The sequence below is a fragment of the Lactuca sativa genome, chromosome 4 (genome assembly GCF_002870075.4).
Source record: "Lactuca sativa cultivar Salinas chromosome 4, Lsat_Salinas_v11, whole genome shotgun sequence".
NCBI lineage: Eukaryota > Viridiplantae > Streptophyta > Magnoliopsida > Asterales > Asteraceae > Lactuca > Lactuca sativa.
Window position 1 is genome coordinate 219,345,923 of NC_056626.2, and position 16,188 is coordinate 219,362,110.

Genomic DNA, 16,188 nt, shown 5'->3' on the forward strand with positions numbered 1-16,188 from the left:
TTCTGGTTTAACCATCAAATTTTCATTTGTGAAAAAAACAATCCATTTTTAGATAAAAATTATATTCGTGATATTTGTGCTAAAATCCATCAATTTTTGTTTTTGCTAAAAAACCACCTGTAAATTGGTGGTCAAAACAAACTTTTGAAAAAATATATAATGGTTTTTTCGTAATCAACCTAACACGTTATAACTAACAATGGTCGCATTGAAATTTTTACCAAAACGTGGTGGTTTTTTAGAACTTATTAAAAAGTGATGGTTGAACCAAACATTTAAAAAAATAGTGTTTTTTTTTTGGTAATTTTCATCTTGGAAAATTCTAAAATTGAAAGGGTTTAAAATCGACATCCTAAAAACGTGAAGTGGTGGTGTGGTAATTTTGGTGGGATAGTGATAACTAGTGAAGATTCTCCGCTATGCGGGGTTGAAAGTCATCGAGTATTTTCAAAGGGATTTAATCATTTTTAGGCTAACCTCAAACAAGTAAGTAATCATCTAAGACTTTCAAAATCAACATTATTTTCATAAATGAACTAAGAAACATTAATTAAAAAGCGTTGTAAATAAAAATTAAAACATAATACAATATGTTTGCCACTGATGATTTGTCTTTGAAGCCCAACAACACCAAAGTTATGCAAAACACGATGAACAGGTCATTAGGAATGGTTATGTTACTATACTTTCAAATATCAAACAAATTGAATCAACCATACCTTCAATTAATGCCCATATAGTAGGAACTTGTCACCTAAAAAAAGAAAACCAAACAATTATGAAATCCGATAAACAATAAAATAGATTGTCCATAATTTGTGGACAGTTTCTTCACAAAATAACCCTATGGAAAGGCCATGGAGATAAAGAGAGAAATAGAAACAACACATTTTGTCTCTTATACAACATAAATTTATAAAGCAAAAATTCAATATATTTTTCTATTTAAGAAAATTTGTATTCATAGAAACATAATCATTAACAAAAGCGTTTTGAAAAAAATTCTTTATAACTATCAACAAAAACATTAATAAAGACATAAAGTCATTCACTTGACTACAAAATATTTACTCAAAGATTCCCATGAAGAATAAACAATTCCATGTTCTCTTCTCTTATTTTCCCCATTTTGAGTACATGATAACTAAGAAAACATATTCAATGCCTTCAACAACTTACAAGTAACACTAAACGGAGATGATAAAACCAATTTAAGTTGTTGAACGAAATGCTTGGAAGGTTTTTGAAGCAAATGTTCTGAAAATAAAAAAACAAACATATATGAAAACTCTAGTAATCAACTTTTTATATGAATACATAAAGAAAATAAAAAAAGGACATTTTTCTTCTATTGCAACTACTTTGTGTTCTACACAAAATAAGCATCAAAGTTTTGTATGTATAATAGTTGTATGTGTTGTTTTCCATAACGAATGTGAGACTATATTTTTTGTCCAATTTCAAGAGTAATTACATTGTTTTAATTCTTATAAATCATCAAATTCAACGTAATGTTATATATAATTTATCTATAAAATATCACCAAAATACATATCGCAACAAATTTCCTATTTATTTGTATAAAATAATAATCAATAACTAATAACATAATCATAAACCCACAATTTATATATACATTATATATTCAATCAAATTTCAAATCTATAAATATGAACTATATTTTTTATTTAAAAGTTGTGTAAATAAAACTATAAATGAGGATTCCAGAAATTGAAATGTCAAAACTAGAAGAATAAGGAACTCTCTTTATGTTCTAGAATCTTATATTCCGTATTTCCGTGTTTGGATATTGAACTCTTTAAGTTTACTTTGTATGAAAAATAAAATCAATTTTCATCATATAAGTAACCAATTTGATGTGAATGGGTATGGTGTTTGTTTAGTTATTGTGTAAAACTGGAATGTTTATGGTTTATTTTTCTTTCTTAAAGCTTTTTATATAAAGCAAAATATGTTAATGTAAACTTAAAAACCATATTTATATTCCCATAGTATATAAGCATGAAAGTTGTAACATACAAAAACCTCACCTGAAAGATTTGAATTGTGAAAATAAAATCAATATTCAATCATAATTATAATAAATTTGGTTTTTGTGTAAAAATGTTTTCAAACCCAACAAAATCACAATTCAAATACCCAGGATTGGAATCCACATTTTATCAAACATCTCGTGTGCTTCTCCACTTTCTTAACTGTTAGTCTATTTTAATAGATTTAATAAAACTTACCTTCCTATTCCAAGCTTCCCAACCAATTTAATCAAAGATTCCACTTCAGATAAAAAAAAAAAGGGCCTACGAATCCTCCGTTGTGACACCTCCACCACCACTGTTGGTTGTTTCAATTATGTTCTTAGAATTAGTCACGAGTGCATCATCATGTTAGATTACTACTTCATTAGAATACCAAATAAGAAATGATTACACAACTATTATTGTATAATTTATTAGGTTCTAAAGTCAAACCAAGAGCATCTAGCTTGTTACCATAGCAAATACCCGTTTGTAACAAAGTTTTATCATCATCTCTAATTATCTTCCCTTTAAGTATCACACCAACATGTAACTCGCCACTAAATATAACTGTCACTGTCTCCATAACCATCCTCTATGAAAAAAGGTCAACATAAGTTAGCCATTAATGTTTCCATCAATAGAATACTACAAAGCTGCAATTGGTAAGCAAGAAACTGCAACAACAACAACAAATTTACTAAGAACAGGGGTTTGCCTTTATAAAATGAATAATAATAAATAAATACATAGGATAAAAAAAGAGAAATAGAAGTTTAACGTGACAACAAATTCATGCCCAAAACAAAATCAACAGAGCATAGGTGGTGAAAACCGCAAGACTGGGTAGACGAAGCAAAATATGTTGCTAAATCTGACAAAAGAATTAAAAAGTTATTGTTTGAAGAACTAATATTCTTTGAAGCATTTCATCAAGCATTTGAACAACAAAAACAATACAATAAGTGTCACACCCCAAAACCGGAACGGTGGAAACGTTCGGGCGGAGGACGTCATGTTTAGTATAACAAGACATGCATCATAGTAATCAAAGTAATGAACAACCATTTCATTAGAAAGAAAGTGTTTACAAAACATGTGTTCACAAAACATAGAATACATAATCAAATAACAAAACAAGACTTGAAGCTATTATGCTCCATCTTCTGAATTCCCAGTGCGAGGACCTGTTTACTGGTTTCCTGAGAATACAAGTTATTTTGAAAGAAAGGATCGACATTTAAGCTGGTGAGTTCTTAAGATTTTAGTGATGTAAGTAAGTTGTAAGAAAGTTGTAGCAAGTTGTAAGTTCTGCTTAGAAAAGTTCGTCTGTTCCTCCAGAAAATCCTATATTTCCTGCTTTGATGAAAGATAAGTAAAAATGACTCTACAATCCTTTCTATGAGTACTAAGTAGATACAAGTTATATAAAACCCAGAGTAAACAAACAATTGATTGTGTGTATCTGCCCTAAGCCCACAACCAAACAAGGAACAGGAAATGAAGCGGAAAGCACACCTCCCATTGTTTGTTAGATCATCGTTGTATATAACCCTAGCGTATTCACTTGGTACTCACAGAGTTAACTGTAATAGTTCATTTATATTTGATGAAAAGATTCTTTAAGAAAACCCTTATTTCTTTTAGTAAAAATGGTAACCACAGTGGTTCCTTCTATAACCACTTAGTTTATACTAGCTATATATAATCTAATATTGAATAGATAGTTAATTGTGTGAATCTGCCCTAAGCCCACAACCAAACAAGGAACATGAATGAGGTGGAAGACACACATCTAACTACCTATCGGGTATTAATTATATATAACCTGATGTGTGAACTAAGGTATTATAGAATTAACCACCTAAGGTCCTTTAAGTTTATATTGGTTTAATAAAATGGATTAAACCCTTTACTGGTATGTTTCTAGTTTTGTATACCAAATGTTCTATTTGAAAAGTATGTTTTGTACTAGAAAAATATGCATTGAATTAGTTTCCTATGACCTGACCCATACCTGGTACCCCTTATGATTACTTAGTGTATATGATATATATATATATATATATATATATATATATATATATATATATATATATATAACTAAGATCGAATAGATAGTAGACTAGGTCCATCTGCCCTAAGCCCACAACCAAACAAGGAACAAGAAGTAAGGGCTGAAAACATGCACTCTACTGTCTATTGGACCCAATTAATATATATCCATGATGTATGCACTAAGGAATCATAAAGTTAGCATTATAGGTCCTTTTCTACTGAATGTACTAGAATCAACTGTTCTGTTTGTCGTTTGAAAAGAAGTAAGTTTTCCCTAGTTTATAGCTATCTTAACTCAAAAATAGTTTGCATTAACTTTCAAGTGGAACTGTCACAATATGAAAGTAATGGAAAAATGTAAGTACCCAATTGTCTTTTGAATTGGCATCCTGACGTACTGATTACCTTTAAACAAGTTTGTTTTATTAAGGTCATAATGTGATGAGTAGTACCCATACTATACGCTCTCCCTGCAAGAGATTCGGGGGACCTAACGCGACTTCCGCAAACAAATTGCTAGACCGTGTAAATTCACATTAAAGTGATATGATCATGTATACCAAATTTACTATCACCTTTTGTTTAGAACAATGAGTTAGTGATTATTGGTATAGATAGATCTTATAGTGTTCTCTTGCTATAGCATTTAGCATGTTCCTTTTGTTATAGTATCTTAATTAGTATGTTCTTTCTGTTATCATGTATAGTGTGTAGTATGTCTCTTTGATGTATTGTATCTACCTCCCTGTTTCTGTTTATAGTATACTCTAGTACCTAGTATTAACTGAACCTCTAAACTATACCCCTTATAGTTTACTAGTGTTTTACTTGAACTGTTATTGAAAAGTCTCATTTTACTACTAAGTTATATATGCTTATACTTTAAAAACGAAGTTTTGTTAAACTATAAAGTAACATAATTTGATCATTTATAAAAGACGTAAGCAATCTTTTGAAAGACGTTTATAACAAACATTTACACAATGATCATTGTGTTCAACTTGTATTCCCCCTCCCCCCCCCCCCCCCCCCCTAAAAGCATTTGAAACAGTTAAAAGATTCATTATTGGGGTATAAACTCACCTTATGTGGGTGATTTAAACGAATATGCGTGTAAGGATGACAAGTTCCACGAATGAAGTCCCGAAACACAAACGAGTCCTAAATGACATATATGGCAAGTATTTGCATGAATATAATGTTTATAAGCAACTATCCTGCAAGGAAACACTCCAAGGCACTAAGGGACACTTGGAATGGAGTGTAGAATCACATGTGATTGATCAAGGAGTGTTCACGGCCACCCTATGGTGTTTACGGCCAGAGAGTTTACAGCCGTAAACTCATGGAAAAAGGTGCATAAGAGGGTGTTTGAATGCTAGGGAATATTGTGGGATTATTGCTCTACATAAGGATGAGAAAAACCAACTTAATGGAAGGTGTTGAGGTGTTTACAGCCACACCATAAAGTGTATGGCCGTAAACTCACCAAATGGTCTTATTTTGGGTCTTAAAGGCAAGGAGTTTCAAAGGTTCAAGTGTTCCAAGGAGCAAGGGTCTAGAAGTGTTTAAGGCTCAAAACATGACAAATACAAGGGTTTACGGCCAAGGGAGATACTCCTGGCCGTAAACTCTCTTTGATGTTGAGTTTGATGATGTTTCAAGGCTATGATCTAGTGTTTAACATGTACTACTAGATGATAGATGGAATACTCACACTTTTGAGGGCCTTTGATGAGTTTTCGGTCACCAAGAACAAGTGTGTGTTCTTGGTGTTCTTGGTGAAAGTTGAAGATCTAGCCAAAAGATGTTTTCCATGGATGAATCATGAGAACGAGGCATGATTAGGAAGGATAAAAACAACTAGAGGGAAGAATCACTTACATTTTTGGAGGATTTGAATGAAGAACTTGATGATACTTGAGAGAGAAGTTAAGTCTTCTTGAGGTGAAAGTGAAAGAATGAAAGGAAAATGAAAGGAATGAGGCTTTAAGGGGGAGTTTACAGCCAACCTTGAGTTTACGGCTGTAAACTCAAGTGTTGTTGCCGTTAACATCCTCTTGGTGGTCCTAAGGCTTTAAATGTTGCATAGTGTCTCTAGCAGGTACATTCTAACACACATTCCTTAAATGTACTAGGCTTAAAACACAATAGAATGACCCTTAACAAGGCTAGAAGGCAAGGATTTTTTTTTTTTTTGGGTTGTCACAATAAGCCCCAAATTAATTTCTTTCTAACAAGCAGGTTTGTCCAAAATTCAGAGCAAACAATGGATTTAAGAAATTCATAATCAAAGTTCAGCAAGCAATCATAATTATGGAAGCTTACCTGTGACACTGCAGGCGGAGGAAGACGCTTCCAAATAAATAGATTTCAGGGAAGAGAGTCAGAAGCTTACATGTGACGGAGGCGGGGATTTGCTCAAGTGCGGCGGTCGTGGGTGGAAAGAAAATAGAAGCATAGAGAATAGAAGGAGGTAATGGTGACCGATTGTTAAGCAAACAGGAAATCGGGGGAGAAGTTCAAGTACCTGAATGGCCGACACTGAAGTAGGAGAGGTGGTGACAGATAATCGAATAGAAAACCCCCATGGGTTCGATTTACGGCCTCTATGTCGATTTCATACAAAAGAAAGAGAGGAGAAGGGTTGGATGAGGAGCGGTGGAAGGAAGAAACTAGAAGGTCATAGTTGATCGAGGCGTCGATGGTATGGGGGGTGTGGTGGAGTAATGTTATTGGGGAATAGAAATGGTGGAGGATAGAGCAGGAAGTCGGTGGAGGAAGAGAAAAACGCGTGGAAAGGTAAATTAGAAGACCAATAGTACTGTTTAAAATTTGTGTGTGTGTGTGTATATGTATATATATATATATATATATATATATATATATATATATATCATACTATATTATAAAGAAAACATTTTTTCTTTCACCACATTCATTTGAAACTCCTATGACTTTTCAATTTCTTTATAATAATAATTATAAGTTAGTTAATAAGGTTAAATAAATATCAAACATAAAGTGTAATCATATATAAACTAAATTTCAATATTAAAATAATATCTTTACTTCTACTTATAAAGATGTTTTGTTAACTTTTAACATATTATACTTAATTTATTAGTTTTAAGATATTGTTAGATGTAAACCATTATCATTTTAAAGATACAATTTTGGAACAATTTGTATAAAATATTTAAATTATTAATTTGAATATAACATTATAGAGTTAACTTAAATATAAATTTGAGTTTAACTTAAATAATCTAAAGAATATTCTGTAAAAAGTTAAAAATGATTAAGTGTAGTGTCTTTCTAATAATGATTATAAGTTGGTTAATAAGGTTAAATAAATATGAAACCTAAAGTGTAATCATAAATATACTAAATTTTAATTTTAAAATAATATATTTACTTATACTTATAAAGTTATGTCTTTAACTTTTAACATATTATACTTAATTTATTAGATTTAATATCTTGTTGTATATAACCATTATTAATTTAAAGCTATAACTTTTGAACAGTTTGGACAAAATAGTTAAATTGTTAATTTAAATATAGATGCAGTTCCATTTAAAAAACCAAAGAATATTTTGTAAATAGTTAAAAGTGATAAATTGTTGTGATAAATGCAAAAACTAAATTGTAATATCAAGTTAACTAAAATATTTCCTAAAGATATTTTTATAATTGTTAAAAGTTTTCAAATAATTTGTTTAAAATAAATTTCAATAACAATAGTTAAATATAATTCTATATAAATGATTATATTCTTACCTTTAAAATTAAAAGACAATGTTTGATGTTTTAAATAATTATAATATATAAATTAAAACAATAAGAAAATAAATTTTAAAAAATTAATTAACAATATCAACAACTATAAATAATATTAATCCATATATTATATTTAATTTTATTCACGTGTAACTCGCGGATAGAAGTCATTCAAGCGATTGAGATTATACATATATAAATGATGTATATATTATCATATAATTCAAAATAATCAATATATATATCATATCAATTTAGTATACAAATTTAACAACAACGTTAATGTTATATTTAAAAAAAAACATATATTTATAATGACTTCAGCTATATAGGTGTTTTTACGCAACGCGCGAACATTCGCCATATATATATATATATATATATATATATATATATAGAGAGAGAGAGAGAGAGATAGAGAGAGAGAGAGAGAGAGAGAGAGAGAGAGAGAGAGAGAGCGAGAGAGTTTATTCCTCTCTATAAAGGTGCAAAATCCCCTTTTCATATTTCAAACACTAGAGAGCCGAAGCCGATGGATCTTTGTTTTTCTTCGATTGCATTTGTCTCTCTTTATCTCGATTTTCATTATTTTTTTGTTTGAAAAGTGATTTAAGTTGTTTTTTTTTGTTTATAGTATTTTTTTTTCTTCCATTGCCTTTTTCTCTCTTTATCTCGATTTTCATTGTTTTTTTGTTTGAAAAGTGGATTTAAGTTGTTTATAGTATTGTTGTATACTGATCAGACAACAATTTAGAGTCTCTCATTCACTCGATGATAGTGGATTGAGTGTTGTACGTTGCCGAAATGAAAGGGTACTGATATTCTGGCATTCTAAGATCTAATGTTTTTATCAATGCATTTTGATGTCCTTACAATCTTTCAAATAATTAGAACTGTTTTCAGCTGTTAATTATTATATCTTTTTGGGTAATGAACTGGATTATAAAGGCTGTTCATTACATTGTGAACATTTTGATTAATGTTCTTGCTATTAATCTATTCATATGATTGATTATTATTATTATTTTCTGACTGGTTGTTTCAATGAATATACTGTGAACCCTTAATTTATAAGGGTAATTTTGGTATTTAAAATATAAAGGTAGAATGTTGAAATTGGATGGATCTTTCAAAAATAATACGCCCAATTAAGCAACAAGGCTTGTAAGAAGTTGAAATCATCTAGACCATGACAACGTTTCTTAATTCAAATATATTGGAGATTATGTTTACATAGAAAGTAAAGAACTTGATTCATAATTTTTTACCTTTGGATTATGCATTACTGTTTCAAAATTTGGTACAACTCGAAGGACTGAATATACAACTCGTGACACTATGAGGTTATTATGATATAGATACTAAATAATAGGGCTGACAAAATTGTACCATGGAAAACCAACCAACATGTTACCAACCGAACCTAGAAACTTGGTAGCCAATATATTTGGTAGCCAACATGTTTAGTTGATAGTACCATACCAATTGATCAATGTCGGTACGGTAATGATATAAAAATTAGAATACAATGGTAATACCGTACCAACTAATTCATTTGATATATATATATATATATATATATATATTTCAACTATTAATTGTATTTAGTGTTTACAGTTTTAATAACATTATATTAGTCATTTGATTTTATTACTCAATAGTTATTACCACGTTAAAGCACAATATTAAAACGTTACTTTAGCGTTACTTCAGTAGAATTCTTTTGTAAACTAAAAGAACTACATAACTAATTTATATACTACATATCAAAATCTCAATGTCTTTGCTTATTTTTGAATCTTATAATAGAAAATTAAAAGAAGTTGGTATATACCATTACCAATTTGTACCAACCAAACTTGTTGGTAGCCAAATAAATTGGTACCAAGTATACTTGGTACGGTACCAGTAGCAATTTTTTTATACCAATTATAATTTGTACGGTACACGGTTTAGAGAAAAATGAATTGGTACCGTACCAATTTCACTCATACTAAATAACATAGTAACAATGTAAACTAATAGAACAGTGGAATGGTAGCAAAGTGTTTGACCAGTCCATTCCTAGCACCATATATTGTACTGGTGAAAATTCTCTCTCTCTCTATGCACAAAATGCAAGAGCCAAATTAATCTATGGAATCTTTTTCGACAGCTCCATTCCCTTTTATTCCTTTGTTCTCTCTTCTCTAACAAACTTCCTAGCGACTTTCTTGCTTTTACCATTTTGCACTCCGTATGTACACCAGAAGTCTCATTGGGCTAGGCACATATTGCGCTAAAACTTTTCCAATATTCCTATAACATTATGTCTCAAATTTTGCCCAAAATGCTCAACATCATTATCCAAATTTATAATTTATATTTTTGCTACATGTGTAGCATATATACTTTGTTTCTCGTTTAATTATTCTTTTTGAAAATACAATGTTTTAGTAGAAAAGAATAAAATCATTTTGCTATAATGAACATATAAATGGAACTAGGAATGTTACTCATTTGACACAGAAATTACAACGTAGTTTCCGTAAACTTTCTAGAAACATCTTAATTTTTGTAATATTTTGGAAATAGCATGATGTTTAATTTTAGCATTTAAATACGTGAGGTCTTGTTTAAACATGGTAATAGGCAAATAGTAACGTATCTTCTATAGAAATTCTGGAAATAGCAACATACTTTCTTAGTTTTTTTGCGAAAAAAACATTTAAATATATTCTTGAATTCCTACAAACAAAAAGTCTTCCAAAATAATAAATGACTATTCGTGAATAAGGCTGAAAGTAGATGACTAAAAGTTGAACTCGCTGGAATTTGTGGGCTAAAAGTTGGATGAAGTATAAAACATAGAGTGAGGGTGATCATCCTCATATTCCGTGGTCTCGTTCTTCACAGCATACACACACATAATTCAGAGAGCTTATCATCGTATGAGGATCTAATAGGTTTACGCTGTATAAATCTTTTGTGTTTATTTTTGATCTTAGATCATTATCAAGTTGTACATACGCTTTACTAAAGTCTCTGATTTGTATGATAAAACTAGTTTGATAATAGATTTATACTCAATTAATCGTTCGCCAACAAGACGTGAGAAAGGGTTGTCGAATGGTGTAATTTGAAGCTAGAATTACAATCTAATTTGCAACATTTTTTGTCCATGACTTCAACCCTTTTGGACCAAAAGAAATCCAAGCTTTTAGGTGCAAAACTTCTATGTTGTTTGTTAACAACTAGGAACAAGATGCCGTTGCTCAGAAAAGGCTTAAATGGGTCCCTAAAGTAGTCGATAACATTTAGTCTCTTTCAGCTTTATCGATAAAAATTGATCCGAGGTTCTATAGCTTTATATGAGTTGAAACACGATGGATTAATGTGGACCCTTAGTCTGAATAAATTTGCACTTCGTTCCTTTAGCATTTTCATAGTTATAATACAATTTCGGATAAAAAAGACAATAAAACATATCGTGGCTAGCTAAACATTGCTTCAAATTATCATCAACTTGTTTATAGCTCTAACATGTCAAATAGCATCCGTAACACTTTTAAAACATGAAACATTCAAAACCTATCTAGGAGCTATCTCAGATATAGAGACAATATTTTCGGAAAAAATCAGGAGTGGCACTTGGGGATGAATGGTATTACGTATGAAAAATGCAGGCTCTGAGGGTATTACAAGCGTGAGAGAGAAGCTATTAAGCATATGAACAACCTCATCCATGGGTGGCCTGTCACCAGAATTTTCTTGAACACATAATAAAGCAATATGGATAATTCTAGTGATGTCGCCCAATGAACCGGATCCAGTCGTCAATGTGAGATCTATAATATTTGACACAGTCCCATTTTGCCAACTTTTCCATGCCTAAAAGAGATTAACAATTTTTTTTCTTAACATAGTCACACTAGCTAAATTTGGAAAGCTCAATTTTAGGGAATTTTTCCATGCATACGCATAATACGATTTTGTTTCTGCATGTATATGTATTCTTTTAGAGTTTATTGAATCATTGGGTACTTACATAGCTAAGAAGGTGTTCCATGCTCTCTCCATTACGAATGTATTGGTTCTTTTGACCTGTTACCATTTCTAACACCAAAACTCCGAAGCTAAATACATCTGATTTTACTGAGAATTGGCCGTGCATGGCATATTCTGGTGCCATGTAACCACTATTTGATGGAACATACAGTGACAAAAGGTCAATAGTTACACTAAAATTACATGTTAATAAGAAAAGTATAGTTAATGATCTTTCCATCATAAGAGTTTTCTAATGGAAGTATACTTACTAGGTTCCAACTATTCGATTTGTGTCGCCTTGAGTTTCCTCAGGGTTAAACAATCTGGCCATGTCAAAATCTGCAATTTTAGGATTCATTTCAACATCTAACAAAACATTACTGGTTTTCAAATCGCGATGAATAATCCTTAGACGGGAGTCTTCATGAAGGTATAAAAGTCCCTTGGCAATGCCTTTGATGATCTTGTATCGCTTTTCCCAATCAAGTATTGTATGCTTAGTTGGATCTACAAACACCAACAAGAAGTATATAAGTCTACACAAAAACAATATTCACTACAAAAATAAAACATCATTTGCTACCCCCCGTGGGTAATTGGTAAACATCGTTAACTCCTTTCAACAAACAAAAATAAACTTTTTTGGTTACAATTGTTGCTGAATTTAATTATTGGCAAGTCGTATGAGAAGTATTTTGTTAACAACATAGGAGTAATTTGTGAAATATCTAGTTTTTAAGCCTTTTGAGGGATGTAACAAGTTGGGTTGAGAAAGAGGTCGCTCTTCAAAACTTACCAAATATAAATTGATCAAGACTTGCATTCGGTAAGAACTCATAAATGAGAAGCCGCTCACTTCCTTCTATGCTGAAACCAAGCAGCCTAACTAAATTACGATGCTGAAGCTTCGCGACAAGCACAACCTCATTCTTGAATTCTATGTCACCTTGCCCAGAATCCCTTGCTAGCCGCTTAACTGCAATTTCTTGTCCATCCCCAAGTTTACCCTAAATATCATATAATAGTATATATCTACATTAAAAAAATATCAAAATTCTTAACTTTTGGCACCTAACTACCTGTAACACCTGTGTTTCCGGGCTTGCCGTTCTTAGCAATATAATAGTCTAGGTTAACCTTTGTAACCCGTTTTGAAATAATAAGAATGTATTATTTGAGTATTATGTATTTTGTGCTTAATTGCTTAATTATGTGGTCTGATTAATTAAGAATAAAAAAAAAATAAGCGTCAAAATTTAAGTGTAAAATAAACTTAATATCTTTGATCTATGTTGTAGTAGTTGAAACGAGGTTTCCGAATATATATAGAACGCCCAAATCTGACTTCGTATGAGGAAGTTATGATTTATCGAAGTTCCGGCTTAGCGGTGTGCAGCCCGAAATACTCGATTTGAGATCGAGCGGTTTTTAGCCGAAGCAATCTAAACGAGGATCGAAGGTCTCGTTGTTGGTATCAAAGCGATAAAAAGTTAGGCGAGAACGGACGTCAAACGAAGAAGTTATGAATTTATAACGAAAGTTTCTGTCGCGGCCTATTAAAAATAATTAATAAAAATAAATTCGAAATTAGCCGACGGAGTCTAAACGAAAGTTGTAGATCGTAGTCTCACCTTCGCGTGGATATAAAGAACGTCGAAAACGGAGTTCGTATGAAGAAGATATGAATTTCCGAAGTTTATTTAATATTTTGTATTTAAATTTAATTGGAAATTCGGAAGCATTATCCGAAGGAGTCACCGATCTGATCCGAGGTACGCCCCGCGTACTCGAGTACGCCCAGCGTACTCCGAGGGATGTCGACACTCGCACTCGAGCACTTCGGATACGTAAGCAATGACGTTTTGGGCAGTACGCCCCGCGTACTCCGAGGTTCCAGCCTCTATATAAAGGATCCGAAGACAGCCTCATTTCTTGTTCATTTTCTTCTCTTCTCTCTAGTCTTTTGCATCGTTTTTCGTGCCGAAGCTACCCCGAAGCCCCGGTATCATACTCTAGTCCCGAGATCCCGAAGATCCCGAGAAGTGCGGTTCCCGAGTCGAAGCTCTGCCCGCGAGAAGTTCGATTTTCGAGGAGATCTTCCAGATCTGCTGTGGATTACTACTTCTATAAGTCGTAGTGCTGTCGGATCATCTTCTGATCAAGTGAGTGTGTAGTTATTTCTTCTAATACAATAATACGAAGTATTTTATATAAAAATACGTGCTATGTGTATATATTTGGTTGTGTTATGTGTGAATGAGTATTCACTCTCTTCTATCTTATAGATCTGCTTATTTCTTTATGAGATATGTGTTATGTGTGTGTGCCTCATCTGTTATGTGACATATGTGTTGATTAAAGCATGCTATACAGGTTTTCTTTAAACTACGTATGAAAATATATATTTTTATCTACTAATATGTTAGGTAGAACATGGGTAGATAGTTGGTGTGTAATAAACAGATGAGAGGCCTCGATGTTGTTGTTGTTGTTGATCTAGTTATTCAGCGGAGTATGGATAACGACCACGGACTCTTTCTAGACAGTCCAGTGGAACGCTAGCAGGTTCATAACCTGTAGGTGTTGTGAACGATGTGTTCACCGGTGTACTCTATCCCCCTCATGGTTGCCTTTAGGATATCTATTGTTGAGGAAACCCCTTCGCAGTGATGTCCGTCCCGATGAAAATCCTAGATTAGGTCCCTTGAGATAGTTGTTTTAGGGACGTAAAGTGAGGATAACGGGAATGGGTAATCGGGATAGTGATTGGTTGGTGAAATTAAATATAACTTATTTATTGTGGGTTGAAAACCCTATATGCTCACCAGGCTCCCAAGCCTGACCCACTCAGTTTTATTTGTATTACAGGAAGTGGCACAAGGGCGTACGATGGATGGATCATCTTGTTGTTTTGTTTACAAGTCTGTATATGTATATATTTGTTGAATGACTTGTAATGTTTATCGTTTGTGCTTTATGGTCTGTATCGGAACATGACATCCCGAGTTTTGATTATATAATGAAATGCATCTCTTGATGAAATGCTTTGATAAATATTATTTTATCATGTTTTGTTTTGGGAACAAATTCCGCAACTCTTTCAAATAAAAAGGATTTACTTTGAAAATATTTAAAAGCATAAATGAAAATCGGTCTTTTCTGGCCGAGATTTTGGGGATGTCACAGTTGGTATCAGAGCATTAGTTTAAGCGAACTAGGAATTTGTAGGATTTCTAGACTTAAACTTAGAATGCTAAGTGGAATTTTGAGATGTGTGTCTGTTGGATTTTAGACACGAGCACTAGTTTATTTTAGGAAAGTTGCCTAAAATGCTTTTATGTGCTAAAAGTTATATGTTGCCATATATGATATTATTTGTTCGGATCTACGGTTTGTTGCCAACCGGATCTGAAGGTTTATGTGTTTAGGATTCTAAGCGTATGTATACGATATTAGAACTAGCATGTAATCGTTTCGGAGTGATAAGGATGATTTGAATATCTATCGTGAATGAGGATCTAATTTCACCTTATTCGGTGTGTAGATCAAAAATGGTGAGAACAAGGAGTGGCGTTGGAAACGCAGATGAAAACAGGAATCAACCGCCAGTGATTGAGCAAATACCTGTTGTAGCAGCAGCACCAGAACCAATAACAATGGCTGCGGTGCAAGCCATGATTCGGGCTATGCTAGCCGAACAAAGGGAGGAGATGCGACAAATGTTGCATAATAATAGGGATGAACCTATCGTACCTATTGAGGAACCGGAATTGATTCCCGAGCAATCGGAGGAAGGGAACAATAGTCGCATGGTGAGTCAATTTGGGACTCAAGAGGAACGAAGGAACGATCCAGAAAGGAGAAACAACAAGGATGGGCGTATGTACAAGAATTTCTTGGGCGCCAAACCGCCAAGTCTTTCTGGGAGCCCAAAGCCTGTTGAGATAATGGATTGGATCTCTGAAATGGAGATGGTATTTGAAAGTTGCGACTGTAGCAACAAACAGAAGACCGTATTTGCGGTTAGACAACTGAAGACTGGAGTCTTGAGTTGGTGGAAGTTGTTGGCAGATACTATGCCACGAGAAGAAGCCCTGAAAATGTCATGGGAGGAGTTCTTGGAACAGTTAAGGGTGCAGTATTGTTCGGAGATAGATCTGATTGATCTGAACAATGAGTTTCAAAACTTAAAGAAGGGGAAGATGAGCATAGATGACTATGCTACTGCATTTACTGAGAAGATGAAGTTGTTTCCGTACCTAGTGCCAACGGAACTCTCCAA

At 32.7% G+C, this 16,188-nt stretch overlaps 1 protein-coding gene across 1 annotated transcript in view; it reads right to left on the minus strand.

Annotated features, from left to right (window-relative positions):
- Positions 1-11,283: 11,283 nt before the first annotated feature.
- LOC111886339 (cysteine-rich receptor-like protein kinase 44) overlaps positions 11,284-16,188 on the minus strand; it is a 31,091-nt gene continuing 26,186 nt past the window's right edge. Inside the window, exons 4-7 of the mRNA XM_023882572.2 lie at positions 12,703-12,913; positions 12,176-12,413; positions 11,905-12,055; positions 11,284-11,747 (exon numbers count right to left, since the gene is read on the minus strand). Of these exons, the coding sequence (XP_023738340.1) occupies positions 11,448-11,747; positions 11,905-12,055; positions 12,176-12,413; positions 12,703-12,913 (900 nt within the window). The 3' untranslated portion in view covers positions 11,284-11,447. The remainder of the gene's footprint in view (positions 11,748-11,904; positions 12,056-12,175; positions 12,414-12,702; positions 12,914-16,188) is intronic.